At 45.0% G+C, this 17,911-nt stretch overlaps 2 protein-coding genes across 3 annotated transcripts in view; one reads left to right on the top strand and one right to left on the bottom strand.

Moving 5' to 3' along the window:
- LOC309379799 (cytosolic acyl coenzyme A thioester hydrolase-like) overlaps positions 1-2,763 on the top strand; it is a gene marked incomplete at its 3' end in the record, with an annotated part of 13,274 nt that extends 10,511 nt beyond the window's left edge. Inside the window, exon 6 of the mRNA XM_081929252.1 lies at positions 2,754-2,763. Within this exon, the coding sequence (XP_081785378.1) occupies positions 2,754-2,763 (10 nt within the window). The remainder of the gene's footprint in view (positions 1-2,753) is intronic.
- The window catches only part of CACNG2 (calcium voltage-gated channel auxiliary subunit gamma 2), a 145,574-nt gene that overhangs the window by 69,702 nt on the left and 57,961 nt on the right, over positions 1-17,911 (bottom strand). The window lies entirely within an intron of this gene.

The following is a 17,911-nucleotide window of genomic DNA, read 5'->3' as shown; positions in this document are numbered from 1 at the left end:
GCATTGGGTTTTGAATGTGGGTTTTGCCCAGTTTTTCCAAATCCCAAAAGCCGCTGAATTTGGAGACATCAAGGGGCCATAGGTTAGTGGTGGAACTTATGCTCCATGTGCAGAAGGTACCAGGCTCAGTTGCTGACCCAGACAACATAGTGGTGCCCCTTTTTCCTGACCCCAAAACACAAAGCAGGCAATGGGGCTGCAATCTGAAACGGAGGAAAGAGGGGGTGCTTTTACCCCTTCCCCTTTTTTTCTGCTCTGAATTGCACCTCCAAAGCTTATTTTCTTAATAAAAGAGAAAAGGCAGATGCACCAATATATTTTCACTTGAACTGGAAAAGCTGCTGGGGGAGGGAGAAGTTTACATTATTTTAGGTGGCTGAGCATGGAATGAGTTCACAACCTCCTTCCCTTCCACTCTCAAGACAGTAGCTTCCCCAACTGCATTTCATTTTTTTTTTTTAAAAAAGCTTGATTGCGTGCCATGGCCCCATGACCCACAGTTCCCTAGTGATTAATAAACACACGGACATGAGTATTTAGGTTATGGGATCAAATAGGCCACAACTTCTGGCTCTATACTATTAAGTGGGGGGAATCTGTCAATTTCAGTTTCTTTCCATTTCTCATTTTTCCAGTTTCAAGTTCAGTTCTCCACACTCCCACATCGATTTTCATTTTTTTAAAAAAGTCCTACTGAAAATTAAACAGTATCTTAGTGTACATTTCTCCTAATGCACAGTTTTGACAAATGTGCACAATTTCGAAAAGCATTTTACTCCAATATAAAGTATTTATTTGTGTTGTCTTCACTGACATATGCATTTTTATGTGCAGTTTACCTCTGTATATGCATTTTTGTACACATTACTTGGCTGGAAAAGTGTACTGCAAAACTGAGAGAAGTGCAAATGTATTTCATTTCCCCCCAGAAAGTAGGTTCACCTTTAAAGGCAAATGGAATCAAATTTCTCTCCTATCCCTAACTAGAAGGCAGCTTTGTGGGGTTAGCTGGGCCAGAATTTCTCCCAGAATCCTACACTGAACTTAGAACATTATTAGGACTTGGTCTCAGAAACTGGTTGACGCCTTAACTTGGGTGCTGTGCACTGACATGTTCTGCTTCAGCCCTGCCAGAAACCTTTCACCAGTTCATTGGTCTTCCTCTCCCATCTGCCCCAGCTAGAACTGTCAAAGGCCAGGAACACAGGAGCATAGGAAGCTGCCTTCTAGAAAGTCAGATCACTGGTCCATCTAGCTCAATATTGTCTCCAGTGTTTCCCAAACTTGGGTCTCCAGCTGTTTTTTGGACTTCTACTACCATCATCCCTGACTACTGGTTCTACTAGCTAGGGATATGGAGCTGTAGTGCAAAAACAGCTGGAGACCCAACTTTGGGAAACCCTGGTTTACGCTGAGCCCATGTACACACTCCCATTCACATGGCATCCAGTTCACTCCAATGGCAGGTTTGAGAAGTGGTGCATGTTAGCCACAATCCAGATCTATCCTGTTGTTTCTTGTGAAATGCTGCATTCTGAGGTGTTTTCCCCATGAAACTAGCTTCAATTCAAACTGGGGAGCGGGAGGAAGAACAACCTAGCTGCATTTTTAAGCTGGCAGTGTGTACATGGGTAGCAACTCCAGGGTTTCAGACAAGAATATTTCTCAGCTACCAGAGATTGAGCGTGGGGCTTTCTGCAAAGCAAACTACTACTGAGCTATGGCTCAATTTTACAGCACCTGGAGGGTGTCATGGGCCAGGAGTCAGCTTCACTTGCTGAACAGCAGCCTAAAGGGGGAGAAGGCAGAGTGAGTCGACCTGCAGATGATCAGCCTTCAAGGACATGGAGGAGAAATCACAAATGAGGACCAGCTGGCTTCAACCTTCTTAAACAAAGCTTCCAGTCTCAGTCAGATGCTGGAAACAACACTAGTCATTCCTGGTCCTACTTTGCTGCCTCCTGCTTGTATTGACCCCTGACCCCTGGACCACACAGATTGCTGTTCGCCCAACCCTAGGACTGGCCCTAAGTTTGAATGCTGACTCTGCCTCCAGGCAAGTACTCCTCAGAGACTCATCTCTTCCCTTTTAATTCCAAGTGTATTGCCTAATAGGTTTTTTCCACAAAGCTTCCTCAATTCAAGAACTCACTGTCAAAGCTGTCTCCTTTCAATCCCATTCCTGCATAAATAGGTTAATCTAATACAGGAGAATTTACCTGAAATTACACCCTCAACCTTCCATTTACTGCAATAAATAAATAAATAAATCTTCTGCCTTACGCCGGTCCATTGGAATGAGAACTGCTAACTCCACCACGCAAGAACAATAATGCAAATTTGACTTGCTCCATCTTAGACCTTTCTGAGCTGCTTTGCACAGAAATAAGGCAGTACAGATATTTCAGAATATGTTGATGTGGACAAAAACAAACTATGGATTTCACTGAGAACCAGAGCACCATTTCGTGGCATCAAGAAGGAATTCACACACACCCAAGCCTAGCTCATTGTTAGTATTCTTTTATTGCACTGCTAATCCATTCAAACAGAGTACTTAAAAAGTGAATAGTATTGCCAATCCATCTAATATCACCAATTCAGGGCCACTGAGAAACAAGAGTAGGTATTAGCAGGTATGGGGAAACCAAAACATTTGCAGAAGTCAATGCTTTCTTTCTTTCTTTCTTTCTTTCTTTCTTTCTTTCTTTCTTTCTTTCTTTCTTTCTTTCTTTCTTTCTTTCTTTGCTCAGTGAAGTCTGAGCATAGCCACAGAACACTGGGTTTCAATTGGGGGGAAAACCATGAGAAATGATGGTGGGAAAATGGAATGCCCTGTGCTTGAAAGGAATACCAGACAGGAACCCTGAACAGGACTACTTTGGTTAGGAGGGGAAGAAGCAGCATGTTTTGGGAGCACATGCGCTGAACCCCGTCCGTAGAGCCTACCCCCCTCCCAAGAATGAGACGAGAGACCAAAGTATGCGTTCAAATTGGCCACAACTTTACAGTATTTAACTTCAGAATGTGGGAAACTTGGCATAGGCCTTGGCATGTAACCCTCTCAGCCCATGCAGGACTGAGGATGTGTAGGGCAATGAGGTGCAGTGGGAGGGGACTGTAAAGCACAAACTTACACAGCGTGCCCTCCCACCTCACCTCAGCCAGGAGTTTGACCTACATGCTGCCGCTCTAGGGCCAGGAACTCCCACAATCAACCCTTTAATGGGCCCTGCAAACGCCGCTGCTTGGGGGTGCATGAAATGCCTCCCCCCAACTTGAAGATAGACTAAAGGATACATTGCCAAGGCCTAAAAACCGCCAAAGTTGTGACGAAATGCTACGGGGAAGGCGAAACCTGCCAATGCAGGGAAAATTCCTTCCTGGTTCAGAATACAGAACCAAAGTGAGGTTTGGCCGAAGGTGTTGGTTTCTTTCCCCTGGTCCTCGCCCCCCCACTGGCCATCCATTGTCCTTCCATGCCACGGGTGGGACGATAGCCACCCTGACCCAGGTGGGAGGGTGGACCAGGCAAGCCCGCTTGGTGTCGCAAACCCCGCCCAGCTGTTGGGAAGGGAGGGTGGAAATTGTGGCAGGTTGTGGGCAATGTCTAAAATGAAATTAATTTGGGTCATCAGGGCAATAAACCAAATAGCACTCGTACCATTTGTGTAGTCTGTACAAGTTGTTCGGCTTGGTATTATTGAGGTTATCAGTACTCCTTGCTTACCTAGCTGGTTGAAGTTTGGAAAAATCCAGGTCCTGCAAATGAAGAAGCAATTAGCTGAGTCCGCATACACCAGGGGCTCATTCACACTGAGCTTACCCTAGAGCTATAAAACCTGCAGGATGTCCTACTGGGCCTTGCTATGTCAGCACAGCAGGGACTTACAGGCACTGCACATATTCATTTTTTCCACTAAGCATGGGGGCTCCTCTTGGTAAGGAAGCACACTTCAGGTAGTTGCAGTTCCTTCAGATGTCTGCATGTCTTATTCTTCTGTCAAAGTTCAACGTACCTGCTATGATTCCATGAAATAACAAATTCTTCAACCAGCTCTGTGGCTTAAGAGAGCTGCACAGAGTGTCACAAGAAGTCCCCATGCTTTGTAAAGATGCACAGGTGCAATGTATGTATGTCCCTGAAGACAAGGTGACTTCCACAGCTGATGGGGAGAGCAGGTAGGTAGGTCTGAATTGCCTGTGTTCAAGCTCCTTGTGGGGCAGAGCATTCTAACGGGCCATTATCTTATGGACCCCTTGGATAAGGAGAGCCTCCCACTTAGGAATGGAAAAATCTGTTAATTTTCTTTGTTTCTCATTTTCCCCCATCTTAAATTCAGTTGCGTGGCAAGTCCCCTCCCCCATGTGAAATGAAGACACTGGACACATTATTTAAGGTTAATGGGCACAAAAAGGCCACAACTTTATTGATTACAGAATTGAAAGGTATTGGCCTTAGGCACTGGCTCCTATCGACTACCCGGCATGGAGACCGGGAAGGGTTATCCACAAGCTGTGGGAGTCCTGTTGAAGTATGCCAACTAGGATCCCACGGGTGTCACCGCTTGGGGGCGTGCCGGAGGCCCTTACCTCCCTAGGTTTCGGACAAGGCAACGCCCCCCGGAGTCCTCTACCGGACTACCCTTTTCATTGGGAGAAGGTGATGGCGCTTCCTTCCCCCCATTCATTTGCATAACAATTAACCCCTGCCAATGCCTAACCACCAATACCGCGGAAGTTGTGACTTTTGCTACGATGTAGGCGAAAAAACCAAAAGGCTAGAAGTGCGCCAAATTGGAAAAATTCCTACCAGGCCCCTTGCGGCGACCAACCGAAGTCCATAGCGAGGTCATAGCTAGCTAAGCCTAAAGGGTGGGTGGGATGGGAAAACCGCTCAGCTGGAAAGGGGAAAGAGGGCGGTCCCCGGGCATGCCTGGCCTTAAATAGGCTAGGCCCTGCCTCCCCGGCCTGCTGATTGGCGGGCAGGGTCGAAGACAAGCCCGGGGATTCCCTGTTCACGCGGGGGCAAAAGGCCAGCCCCCGCGTGTGTGGGAGGGGTTAGCCCGCAACCCCCTCTCCTCCCAGGTCGGAAATGGCTTTCTCTGCATTTCTGCAGCAATTTCTTTTTCTCTTTCTAATTCTCATGAAAATCATAAGTGTTATAGTGTGAACCTCTCCTAACAAACACATTTTTATATGCAGTTTTGATGAATGTACACTTTTTTGTGGGCAGTTTTCTGATATAATGCATTTCTACATGTTATCTTCACTATTATATTCATTTTAAACCCACACTTTCCATACATGCATTTTTGTAAACATTGTTTGGCTGGAGGACTGTATCCAAAAATTGAGGTAAGTGTGAATTTTAAAGGATAGGGTGTGTTTTGATTCTCGTATTGTTTCAGAAAGTTTTGATAGATTCATTTTTAAATGTGAACTGAATCGACTTTCTACCTCTTCCCTTATATACATCTGAAAAACATCTTAAAGACAACAGGTGTAGTTGCAATGGTGGGCGGTAGGTGGGCAGAGGACGCTTTTCAGTGGTCATATATGTAAATAGTTTTGTGCCACCTTAAACACATTAATCATGGCCTAAGTTTTTGCAGACTCATTAGGCACTTACGCTATTTAAGCAAAAGTCTCTACCCTAACTCACACACAGACAACCACTCAACACTGGCCATATAAATGAATTTAGAGGATACAATCTACGATCTGGTGAAATGCATCAGCCTTTTATTGAATTTAATGGAAACTGTGTACATACATGCCAACACCTGTTCTTATCACAACTCGACTGACAATTGTTTGAGGCTGAAGGCTAAGGGATAAACAAATAAGGAAGAGGCAGGTAACAGCCCACCCGGCCTGGTTTACATTGAGAGATGGCCCCTTTGTAGGTTGAAGGCCAGAAATGAGAATGGCCAACACACACTTCTTGCATGTACATGCACACACATGCGCACACATGCACACACACACAAAAACCCAGTGTCATTCTCGAGCTCTCTGATTGCTTTTGGTGATCTGTATCTGTGGCCTGGCCTTTTTAAAAGAGTGCTAGGAATTGTAGCTCTGTGAGGGATAATTCACAGTTCCCAGGATACTTTGGGGGAAGCCACATGCTTTGCATTATTATTATTATTATTATTATTATTATTATTAGACCCAAATTGAAAATAATTTTAAAATTCTGCCAATCACTTATATTTCTTGTTTATGTGTTTGTAGATTTATTTACCTGTTGATTTTGGAATGATTACATTTAATAAAGAATAAGAAAGGAAGAAAATGGATTCAGGCCTTTGCTGGATGACCTTGGGACAGTCTACCTCACAGGATTGTCACAATGTCTTTCATACTGTGTGCTGAAGAAACATAGCATGTCTGTTACCATGAGGAAAGGTGGAATCGCAACGTCATCAAGAAAAGAGCAGAATTACATTAGCAACGATTGCAAAAGTTTTGTCTAGCCTGTGTTTTGGCTGTTCCCGTTTATTAAGTCTTCAGATTTGTGTGTGTAGGTAAAGTGTATTATGTTAAATTCAGCAAAGTGAATAGTTTTGAGGAGGAAAGTCCATTAAGGCTGCCTGAACAGCACAACAGAATTGGTGCTGGGAGGCAGAATGGAAATAGAAGAAGAGAGTCAGAACTGGAAAGCTGGAGGTGGGGAGACAGAAACTGTGTGGGATTGCAGAATTGCGGGAGTATTTGGGAGAGGGAGGGAAGGCTGAACAGAAAGTGTGTGTGTGTTGAGGAGTGGAGAGAGGGAAGTGTCGAGGCATGCTGAGTTTTGTACAACATGGGACGCGCTAGGAGTTGCAGTCGTGATGAAAGAGCTCTGCAGGGCTCTGACTGCGAGGCTAGGAAATCTGAATTTGATAGAGAAGGAGATCAGAAGCCACTGCATGGATTCGGGGAGAGATGATGACTCAAAGTAGGACACCAAGCCAGCAAGATGGCTGCAGCATATTCCAGAGTGCCTCTGGGCTTCTGTGTCCCAGAAGAACGGGGTGGGTTTGCTGATCTTTATTGCTTGATAAAGAACTGTCTCTCTAATCCACAGCCACAGTCTAGGATTCTGCGGCAGATACTTGCTCTTTCAGCATCATGTGAGACAGGTGGCTGTCACAGGGAGAGGCTCTGTTCAAATAGAGCAGATCTGGACCCATGGCAGAAGCTGCACAGTGAGAGGGCAAAGTCGTTCTGTCTGCCACAAGCCATAAGCATGTGCCAGTGTGGCGCAGTGGTTAAAGAGTCAGACTAGGACCTGGGAGATGAGGGTTCAAATCTGCACTTGGTTATGATGCTCACTGGGTGACCTTGAGATAGTCACTGTCTCCCAACCTAACCTACCTCACAGGGTTGTTGTGAGGAGTGGGAGAGCTTCCTGGTATGTCACCTTGAGCTTCCTGGAAGAAAGCCAGAATATAAACACAATCAATCCTTCAATAAAACCACTTTTGCAACCTTAAGTCTTCATCAGGACCAATAGGAATTCCCTCCCACTCCAGATGCTAAATTAGCATAGCAAAGTCAGAAGTGTATTTTCAACTGCTGTTGGTGCAAATAGTCACTGTACTTATATGTAATATCTGTGAAGGCTGCCTCATTAGGGCAAGTGGGACACTGCCCTGTTTGCCCATGGCCAACTCCTCTGCCTGCCTGCTTACCCGCACTCACAAGCAGCCTACCAGCCTCGTGGGGGGGGCATCAACCATCTCTGCCCAAGGGTGTTACTGGCTGTCAACTTCCTTCTCCTTTGCCTTAGGGTTGCCCTTGTAGAACTCAACAGGGTGAAGGATGGAGACACAACTGGAATGAGTTGGCTCTGCCATTCAGTGGCTCTGGCTTCACTTCCTAAATAAATGTCACAGGTCTTCTGGACCTCTTGCACTTTGACCCCACTGTATGGAGTCTTTCTCCCAATCTTTGCACTCAGCCATATACCTATCTCTGTGTGAAACCTTCATGAATGGGCTGAAGTGCGCTTTAGCCCAGGAGAGCTCATCCCATAATTAATTGGTTGATCTTTAAGGTGCAGAAGAGTCTTAGTTCTTTGTGTTGCCTAAGCATGCTCACTCTACCCATAAGTAGGCATTGAAGGACTTATTACTCTTTAACTATCCTGACTGTGAAGACAGAAGAATGATTAATATGTGCAAAGGGTAACAAGCCCATAGAAACTTATGTCTCAGGAAAATGAAAGTTAGTTGCATTTAGATCTAAGGTGGCTAGACGCAAAAGAGGATGGGGCTCGCTCCTGCATCTTTAATAGCTGTGTAGAAGAGTTAGATACAACCACCCTACCCTCCTTTTTCTCTTTTTTTGCATCTGGCCACCGTACTTGCATCCTACTGAGATCAATATAAAAAGTTAGCTGAGGCAGCAGTCGTGTTTCCACTCACCCAGAAGTTAGCTCCATTGAACTCAGTGGGGCTTAATCCTCCTTGTTAGACGTGTATAGAATTGTGCTGTAGCCTAAGTCCAGTTCATTTCAAAGGGACTTACGTGCAGCTAACCTGACTCCAACCCTTACAATTCAATCCTATACATGCCTACTCAGAAGTAAGTCCCACTGAGTTCAGTGAGTCTTCTTCTAGTTAAGGGTTGCAGTCCTAGTCTTCAAGGTACAGTACATCAAGACTTCTTTTTGTGTGGTCAGACACAGACTATATATTTTGTATTGGCTTCTAGAGAATCTGACTAGAATTCCCCAGCACTCCACAATTTCCCAAAAACAAATTGTTATGGCAGAATTCGGATTTGGGGACTATAAACAATCAGTCAACAACATCAGCACCACCCTCAGATTTCTAGCTCCCATGGCTGAAAGAGCATGCTCTAAAGTCTAAACATAGGAAGCAGCCTTAGACTGAATTAAGACCATTAGTCTATCTAGCTCAGTATGGTCTCTATGCTGACTGACAGTCGCTTCCCACAATTGCAGACAGAGGCTGTGTACACACGACCATGTACTTTGGCTCCAGTGTGCTTCCACAGCTGGCGTTTGAATCTGTGGTATACACAGACTACTTATGATGCAGAGCTAACCGGTAGTTTCTTGAGAAATACTTCTGTTGGATGTGTCTCCCCTCAACTCAGCTCCAATCTAAAAGGAAAACTTAAGACACATACAGTGGTACCTCGGGTTAAGTACCGTACTTTTTGCTCTATAAGACTCACTGTTTCCCTCCTAAAAAGTAAGGGGAAATGTGTGTGCGTCTTATGGAGGGAATACAGGCTGCGCAGCTATCCCAGAAGCCAGAACAGCAAGAGGGATTGCTGCTTTCGCTGCACAGCGATCCCTCTTGTTGTTCTGGCTTCTGAGATTCAGAATATTTTTTTTCTTGTTTTCCTCCTCCAAAAAATAGGTGCGTCTTGTGGTCTGGTGCGTCTTATAGAGCGAAAAATACGGTACTTAATTCGTTCTGGAGGTCCGTTCTTAACCTGAAACTGTTCTTAACCTGAAGCACCACTTTCGCTAATGGGGCCTTCTGCTGCTGCCGCGCGGCCGGAGCACAATTTCTGTTCTCATCCTGAAGCAAAGTTCTTAACCTGAGGTACTATTTCTGGGTTAGTGGAGTCTGTAACCTGAAGCATCTGTAACCCAAGGTACCACTGTACACTTTGCAGTTAAGCTGAGGGGTGTATGTTTTAAGCAACCATTGAGCATGTGCAGATGTTGGCTTCATGAACAGGAACTGGTTGCAGGAGTTCAGAAACGGGCAATGCACATCAAGTGAAGACCTCTTTTCCCACTCTGGTGTGTTCAGCAATGTGCGTATATGATTTGAAAAGCAGCAGAAAACTTGCTGCTTTTTAAAGCCACTAAGTGTACATAGCCAGGGTTTCTCCCAGCTGTACCTGGAGATGTTAGTAATCAAATCTGGTACCTTGCACTAAAAAAGGCTCCCTGCTCCTGGGTTAGGGGTTCCACTATGTTCCCCTCACTCCAGTTTCTTCCTGAAAAGGAGTGTGGGCAGTAATTTTTTTCCAGACTTCTCCTTTTCTTATGAAGATAAACATCAAAGTGACTTTAAACCTTTTTTAGATACAGAGATAGAATACATTATGCATTCAGTGCTTGCATGAACAGCCGCTGGTGAGTCTCTCACCTCGGTGCAGAGAAGGTGATAGTCAGTTGTAGGATGCTATGGAAGAGTCAGGAGGCTGGCAGAGACCGGATTCAAATGAGATGCAGCAAGAAGGCTGGCTCCAGCAACTGAACCTGATGTTAATTTCTGAGGCACAATGGTCATCGATAGGGAAAGTGTCCCCCTCTCTACATTATTTTTATTATATTATTGTATTTCTCACCCACCCTTCACCCTAGGCCTCTGAGGCAGATTAGCACAACATAGAAAATGCAACATTAAAACGAATTTAAACAATTTACAAGAAGAAGAGGAGGGTGAGTCCTAAAATACATATATCTCAGGTGTCGATGGCCTAGGTAAAAAGGTGTATCTTCAATATATGACAGAAGGTACACCGTGTTGGTGCTAAATGCACCTCAGGGAACTCAACAACTGAGAAGCTGCCATAGAGTAAGCCCTCTCCAGGGACACCATTGGAGCAATTTCAATATACAACATGGGTCATTTATTCTCAGGGTTCACTGGGAAGAAGGACGGACTGTTAAAGCAACGCCCCATCTATTTAGAGCAGTTTCATACCACTTTAAATAGTCAGGGCTTTCCCCAAAGACTCCTGGGAGCTGCAGTTTGTTCAGGATTGCTGTACAGCCTCACAGAGCTACAATCCCCAGAGTGATTTCATAGTCCCTCTTCCCAGGGAACTCTGAGAACTGTAGTTCTGTGAGGGGACTATCAACTCTCAGCACCCTTAACAAACTACAGTTACCAGGATACTTTGGGGGAAGCAAGTGGTATAATAATAATAATAATAATAATAATAATAATAATAATAATAATTTATTATTTGTACCCCGCCCATCTGGCTGGGTTTCCCCAGCCACTCTGGGCGGCTTCCAACAAAGATGAAAGATACACTAAAATGTCCCATATTAAAAACTTCCCTGAACAGGGCTGCCTTCAGATGTCTTCTGAATGTCAGGTAGATGTTTATCACTTTGACATCTGATGGGAGGGCGTTCCACAGGGCGGGCGCCACTACCGAGAAGGCCCTCTGCCTGGTTCCCTGTAACTTGGCCTCTCGCAGTGAGGGAACCGCCAGAAGGCCCTCGGAGCTGGACCTCAGTGTCCGGGCAGAACGATGGGGGAGGAGACGCTCCTTCAGATATACTGGACCGAGGCCGTTTAGGGCTTTAAAGGTCAGCACCAACACTTTGAATTGTGCTCGGAAACGTACTGGGAGCCAATGTAGGTCTTTCAAGACCGGTGTTATATGGACTTGGCAGCCACTCCCAGTCACCAGTCTAGCTGCCGCATTCTGGATTAGTTGTAGTTTCCGGGTCACCTTCAAAGGTAGCCCCACGTAGAGCGCATTGCAGTAGTCCAAGCGGGAGATAACCAGAGCATGTACCACTCTGGCGAGACAGTCTGCAGGCAGATAGGGTCTCAGCCTACGTACCAGATGGAGCTGGTAAACAGCTGCCCTGGATACAGATTTGACCTCCATGGACAGTTGCCTCCATGGACAGTTGTGAGTCCAAAATGACTCCCAGGCTGCGCACCTGGTCCTTCAGGGGCACAGTTACCCCATTCAGGACCAGGGAATCCTCCACACCTGCCTGCCTCCTGTCCCCCCAAAACAGTACTTCTGTCTTGTCAGGATTCAACCTCAATCTGTTAGCTGCCATCCATCCTCCAACCGCTTCCAGACACTCACACAGGACCTTCACCGCCTTCACTGGTTCTGATTTAAAAGAGAGGTAGAGCTGGGTATCATCTGCATACTGATGAACACCCAGCCCAAACCTCCTGATGATCTCTCCCAGTGGCTGCATGTAAATGTTGAAAAGCATGGGGGAGAGGACAGAACCCTGAGGCACCCCACAAGTAAGAGCCCAGGGGTCTGAACACTCATCCCCCACCACCACTTTCTGAACACGGCCCAGGAGGAAGGAGCGGAACCACTGTATGACAGTGCCCCCAGCTCCCAGCCCCTCAAGACGGTCCAGAAGGATGTTATGGTCGATGGTATCAAACGCCGCTGAGAGATCCAGCAGAACTAGGAAACAGCTCTCACCTTTGTCCCTAGCCCGCCGGAGATCATCAACCAGTGTGACCAAGGCAGTTTCAGTCCCATGATGAGGCCTGAATCCCGACTGGAAGGGATCCAAATGGTCCGCTTCTTCCAGGCGTGCCTGGAGTTGTTCAGCAACTGCTCGCTCTATCACCTTGCCCAAGAATGGAAGGTTTGAGACTGGGCGATAATTGGCCATCATGGCCGCATCTAAAGATGGTTTTTTAAGAAGCGGTTTAATAACCGCCTCTTTCAGCGGGTCTGGGAAGGCTCCCTCATGGAGGGAAGCATTCACTACCCCACGAAGCCCATCGCCCAGTCCTTCCTGGCTAGCTTTTATAAGCCAGGATGGGCAAGGATCCAGGAGACAGGTGGTTGGCTTCACTCGTCCAAGCAGCCTGTCCACATCCTCGGAGGTAACAGATTGGAATTGATCCCACACAACTTGACTAGACAGGACTCTAGCACTCTCCTGCCCCGGCCCTGCTCCCACGGTGGAGTCTACTTCTTCCCGAATCTGAGCGATTTTATCTGCAAAAAAATTTGCAAAATCATTGCAGGAGAACATGTGGCCCGTACTGGGCCCCAATGTTGCAGGTGGTTCCGCTAAATTGTGAACCACCTGAATGATGCTGCTCTAATCATACAGCGCCTTTTGCTGCTGTTGGTCTCCTCTGGAGTAATGATATGGGAGCCAGCTGTAGGTCATCTAGCCTCGCCTCTGATATGTGTTTAAGCCAGGCTCCTTGGGCTGCAACAAGACCAATACCAAAAATTTTATTGTTGGTTAATTTTCATTTTCATGTTGTATTTATGTACCTAACCCTAGATTGCTTTTTTAAAAAATTTAATTTATTCTGTGTTCACAAAATAGTTATTTTTGAATTTACTGACGTACTGTATTTTTGGTATGTTTATATTTCCAACATTCTCTGTTTTGATGTTTGCTGCAATGAGCAGAGCTCATTGTGGAAAAGCAGCATACAGTGGTACCTCGGGTTAAGTACTTAATTTGTTCCGGAGGTCCATTCTTAACCTGAAACTGTTCTTAACCTGAAGCACCACTTTAGCTAATGGGGCCTCCTACTGCTGCCGCGCCGCCGGAGCACAATTTCTGTTCTCATCCTGAAGCAAAGTTCTCAACCCGAGGTACAATTCTGGGTTAGCAGAATCTGTAACCTGAAGCGTATGTAACCTGAAGCGTATGTAACCCGAGGTACCACTGTATAAGTAAAATCATTCCATCAGTGCAGATGGGGCCCAGTGCAAGACTCTAATAATAATAATAATAAATTTTATTTATATCCCACCCTCCCCAGCCGAGGCCGGGCTCAGGGCGGCTAACAACAATCAAATAATAAAACAATCAAATAATCCAACATTTTAAAAACATTTCCTTAGAAAAATTAATTAAAATCAAATTGATGGCAACCGTTAAGCAAAATTCTGTGCATGTTGCCAGAGGATGGGGTCAGGCTGCGCCCTAACCAAAAGCCTGGTGGAACAACTCTGTCTTGCACGCCCTGCGGAAAGAAAGTGAAGATTTCCTAAGCACAGCTTCTCCTCCCTCTCCAGCTGATCCCTTCTGTGCAGCTGATTTCCTCCTCTTTTTAATGTGCCTCTTCCCATCTTTGTGGAGCTTCTTTATTTCCATTTTGTTTGCAGCTCATTATGCTCATGCATAATTATGATGTCCTGTACCTACCTCTGATGTTTCTTACATACTCAAACTCTCTCCTCTTTCTTTTGTTTTCCCCTTGGGGCTTATCTACGTTGTTAGCTGCTACAGCACAAACTTGCAGTGTCAGTTTGCAAGGCCTACATATCCACATATCCAGTGCTTTTCCCCCCTAAAAAATGTTTAAGGGTACTCTCATTTTCCTACTCATATTGAAATCCTGCCCCTCAATGAGGCAAAACTTAGATTCACAAAACGTTTAGGGGTATGCGTACCCCTGCGTCCACACTGAAAAAAAGCACTGTACATATCTATATATTTGGCATTAAATCATGAGCAGACTCCCTATGCACAGCAATATGCTTTCCTGTGTAAGAAAGGCTTTCCCTGCAAGCTTTGTTGGGGCTGTTTTCTTCACTGAACCCACCGGTGGAAGTCTAGCTCATTGGATAGTGATACGGAAGGGGGGCATGTCTTCTTCACCTTCTTCTTCGCTACAATATATCCATTTATTTCCAATTGTCAATGTCAAAAGGGACTAAAATCTATAAAATTCTTAGAAAATCAACGTGCCAATTTGCTCAATTTCTCTAGGACTCCATGACACCTCTCCTGTCCTCCATAATCCCTCAAGCAAGGTGTCAAGACCCTAATCCTGTCAAATCACTCTGCCAAGCCTTTCCTCTGGGTAATGCCAGGTGGCAAACTATGCGTACATGGACCATTGTCTTCTCATCACCGGTACTCAGGATGTGCTTATCTGTGCATATCTCCAGCTCTGCATATTCCCCCCTCCCTCCTCCATATGTTAATCTTGTGTAACCCAACCTCTTCTTAATGTATTCATTATGTAACTGGGATGTATTTTGCACTGTATTCTGGGACATGGAGGGAAGTTTCAAAAGTTCATGTCACCCCTTTCTCACTGTTCAATCTCACTTTGAACCTGTTGCGCAATAAACTTGGATCTTCTGCAGCTTGCTCCTGTCTCCGGCTGAGCTCATTTTCCTCTGCAGGGACCCGCGGACTTAGTCTGACGAGCTGGGTGGCAGAGCAGCCTCGCACCCAGATTTTACCATAACAGATAGTCTGTTTCTAAGGAGACTCAGTGCTCCTCATTTTATCAGAGCAACAAAAATACTATGACCAATGCCCTCCCCACCCAGCCTTTGCCTCACCGTACCTCACTCAGACCCTCCAAGTGTCCCTATTTTCCAGGGACAGTCCCCGGATTTACAGAAGGTGTCCCAGTTTCTGGTTTTATCACAGAATGTCCTGCTTTTCCTGAGGATATTCCTATTTTCATCAGAGGAATGTTGGAGGATATGGAGTTCTGCCACCCCCAAGTAAGGAGATAAGTAACTATACAACCTTTAGAAGACATCTGAAGGTAGCCTAGAATAGGGAAGTTTTTAAATGTTTAATGTTTTATTATGTTTTTATATGTGTTGGAAGTCGCCCAGAGTGGCTGGGCAACCCAGTCAGATGGGTGGGGTATAAATAATAAAATTATTATTAACGGTATTATTATTATTATGGAGTAGGACGTCCCTATTTTCATCAGAGAAATGTCTTTCCTCACCTCATACTTTTGAGATTGTATTCCATGCTACCATTTCTGGGTTTGTTGGCCTGCCCTCTTGCCACTTCTGGGTACACACTCTGTTGGATTCCATCAAAGGGTTGCCCTACTCTACAGAGGACAGTTGTCTATTTTAAGGCACCCTGTACTTAAAGGCCTGCTTGGTTTAAGCCCCAGTTGGAGATGAACTGTAAATATGGACCGCCACTGAACTGTTGTAGTAAGCAACTTCCGACAGGATTTTCAGAAACATTGGGATGATGACATACTGACGTATCTTGTAATCTCATTATCTGTTCCTGTTTTTTTTCCTCTTTTGTGTGTTTTTTAAAATATCTGAATATAAATAAACATAATAATATAAAAAGAAGGAGGATAAGTTGCTCATCAGTGCAGTTAGTACCTGGACAGCAGGCATACAGAAAGGGATGTCAGAGAATTCCCACAAAAATGGAAAAGGAAGAGAAAATTGCTGCAGTTCATGTGTTTGTCTGTGGTCAGGAATTGAAATTAGTCAAGAAAATACAGTCAGTATTCGTTCACATCATTGTTTTGTTTTTTTAAGCCCTCAAACAATATGTAATTAATGAATTGTTTTGATGTTTCCTTTTCACTGAAATGAATGTAAGGTATGTAAGTTATGTAACTATTTATGTAACTTGTGTAAATAGTTATGTAGCTTACGTAACTTCTGTTAAATAGCAAACAGCAAGATGACCCAGGTAGCATTTGGCAGAAACTGAACTGTAGTGGAAGGCAAACACTGCTGATGGTGAGAAATATAGGTCAAAATGGAAATTCCTGCCTTCTTACATACCTGGTGATAGTCCTCCCCACTATGATGAGTTGTCTTGTGTTTCTATTTAAGTTATAGTAACTATTTCCAAATTTGCATCTATATGTACAAATTAGCCCATGCAAATTATATACAAATTTGTGTCCTCTTTTGTTGTCTCTGCCCCCCTCTGTTATTGGTACTGCATTTCTTCTTCTTTGGCAATGCATAAACCACCCTGTCAATCTATGAGAATGCCCTGTACTTACTAAAGCAGTCAGCTCCTAACCTCAGAAGACAAGGGGTCTGGAAAAGCAGAAACAGACCTCAATCTGAACCCCAAGTCCCATGTCATTTAGAGCTCTAAAGGTCAACACCAGCCATTTGAAACATACCAGTAGACAGTGAATGTATTATCAGTGTCATTGTTCTCTGCTGTCAGCAGTCTGCATGAACAATCTGGCAACTGAACTCTGTACTAGTCACAGTTTCCAAAAGCTCTTCAAAAACAGCCCCACATAAAATTGTATTACATGTTATTGCCTGTGTATTATTACGGCATGGATGACTGTATCGAAGTCATCTCTTCAAGAAGGCACACAACTGTCACACTAGCCAGAACTGGTGAAAGGCTCTAGGCACTATGAAGACCACTATTGGGTGACACAGAGAAGGTGGAACTGCTCAACACCTCCTTTGCCTCTTTCTTTACCCAAAAGGAAAGCGATGTCCAACCTGGTGAAAACAGAATAAATGATGTAAGGAGAGAACTGCAGTCCGAGGCAATAAGGAGGTGGGGAGAGATCAAATATGCCCAGGGATAGCACCATCCCTTAATTAAAAGCTGGGGCAGTCTGAGTCTGAAAGGGGTCCTCTTCATCACACCAAAGGAGGTTCCTTCATCACATCAGAGTTCCTATCTCTGTGTTGGAAACCCTTCATGCAATGAAGACAGTTCCTTCAGACTCAACTGATTGTGTATGGGTTTTGCAGCATTGCTGTTACACAGGGCGTCTTCAAGAGGGCAGAGCTCTTTATGCATTCTCACAGGTCCCTTCATTTGCTACACCTGAAGAGGGCTTCTGCCTTGCCTGGATTGAGATTCAGTTCATGACCTCTCATCCAGCCCATTGCTGACTCTCCAAGCACCTGTTGGAGGTGGGACATCTACAATGAAGCTGTCCCCTTCATTTCCAAATTGCACTGCTCTAATTTTAAGATTGCCAGGAATAAGGAAGATTTCGTCTCCTTCAGGGCTTCTTGTTTTTATGATGTATTCAGTGGGACAGTGAGCTTCTTTCTGGTAGTTTAGACTGGAAGAGACCAGAGCAGCCTCATTTCTTCTTACTTCAGCTGTTTTAAAACTAACAACTGTCCTGTCTGTTGTGCTCATATAAGCACATTGGCGTACATACATGTGCACATGCCTAGTATCCACTTTGCACGTTAATGCTGCGTACAACAACATATAATTAAGTCTGATGGAACACACTGTTGGAAATGCAATAGGTGGCAGAAGGAGTACATGGATTTCATTGTAGACCCAGCCTACCCAGCTACTTTCCCTGTGCTATTCTGGGTCAATTACACATGTCCCTTGCAGATGCCCAAACTGCCTCTTCTTTTCTTATCTGTAGCTATGTCTCAGTTCTGTGGCCCTCCAGTCCATCTTTCATCACCCCTGATCGTGGGCCAC

This window comes from Podarcis melisellensis (genome assembly GCF_964234715.1).
Source record: "Podarcis melisellensis genome assembly, chromosome: 10".
Taxonomy (NCBI): Eukaryota; Metazoa; Chordata; class Lepidosauria; order Squamata; family Lacertidae; genus Podarcis; species Podarcis melisellensis.
The sequence above is the reverse complement of the archived record's forward strand: the minus strand, read 5'-3'. Positions and strand labels throughout refer to the sequence as shown.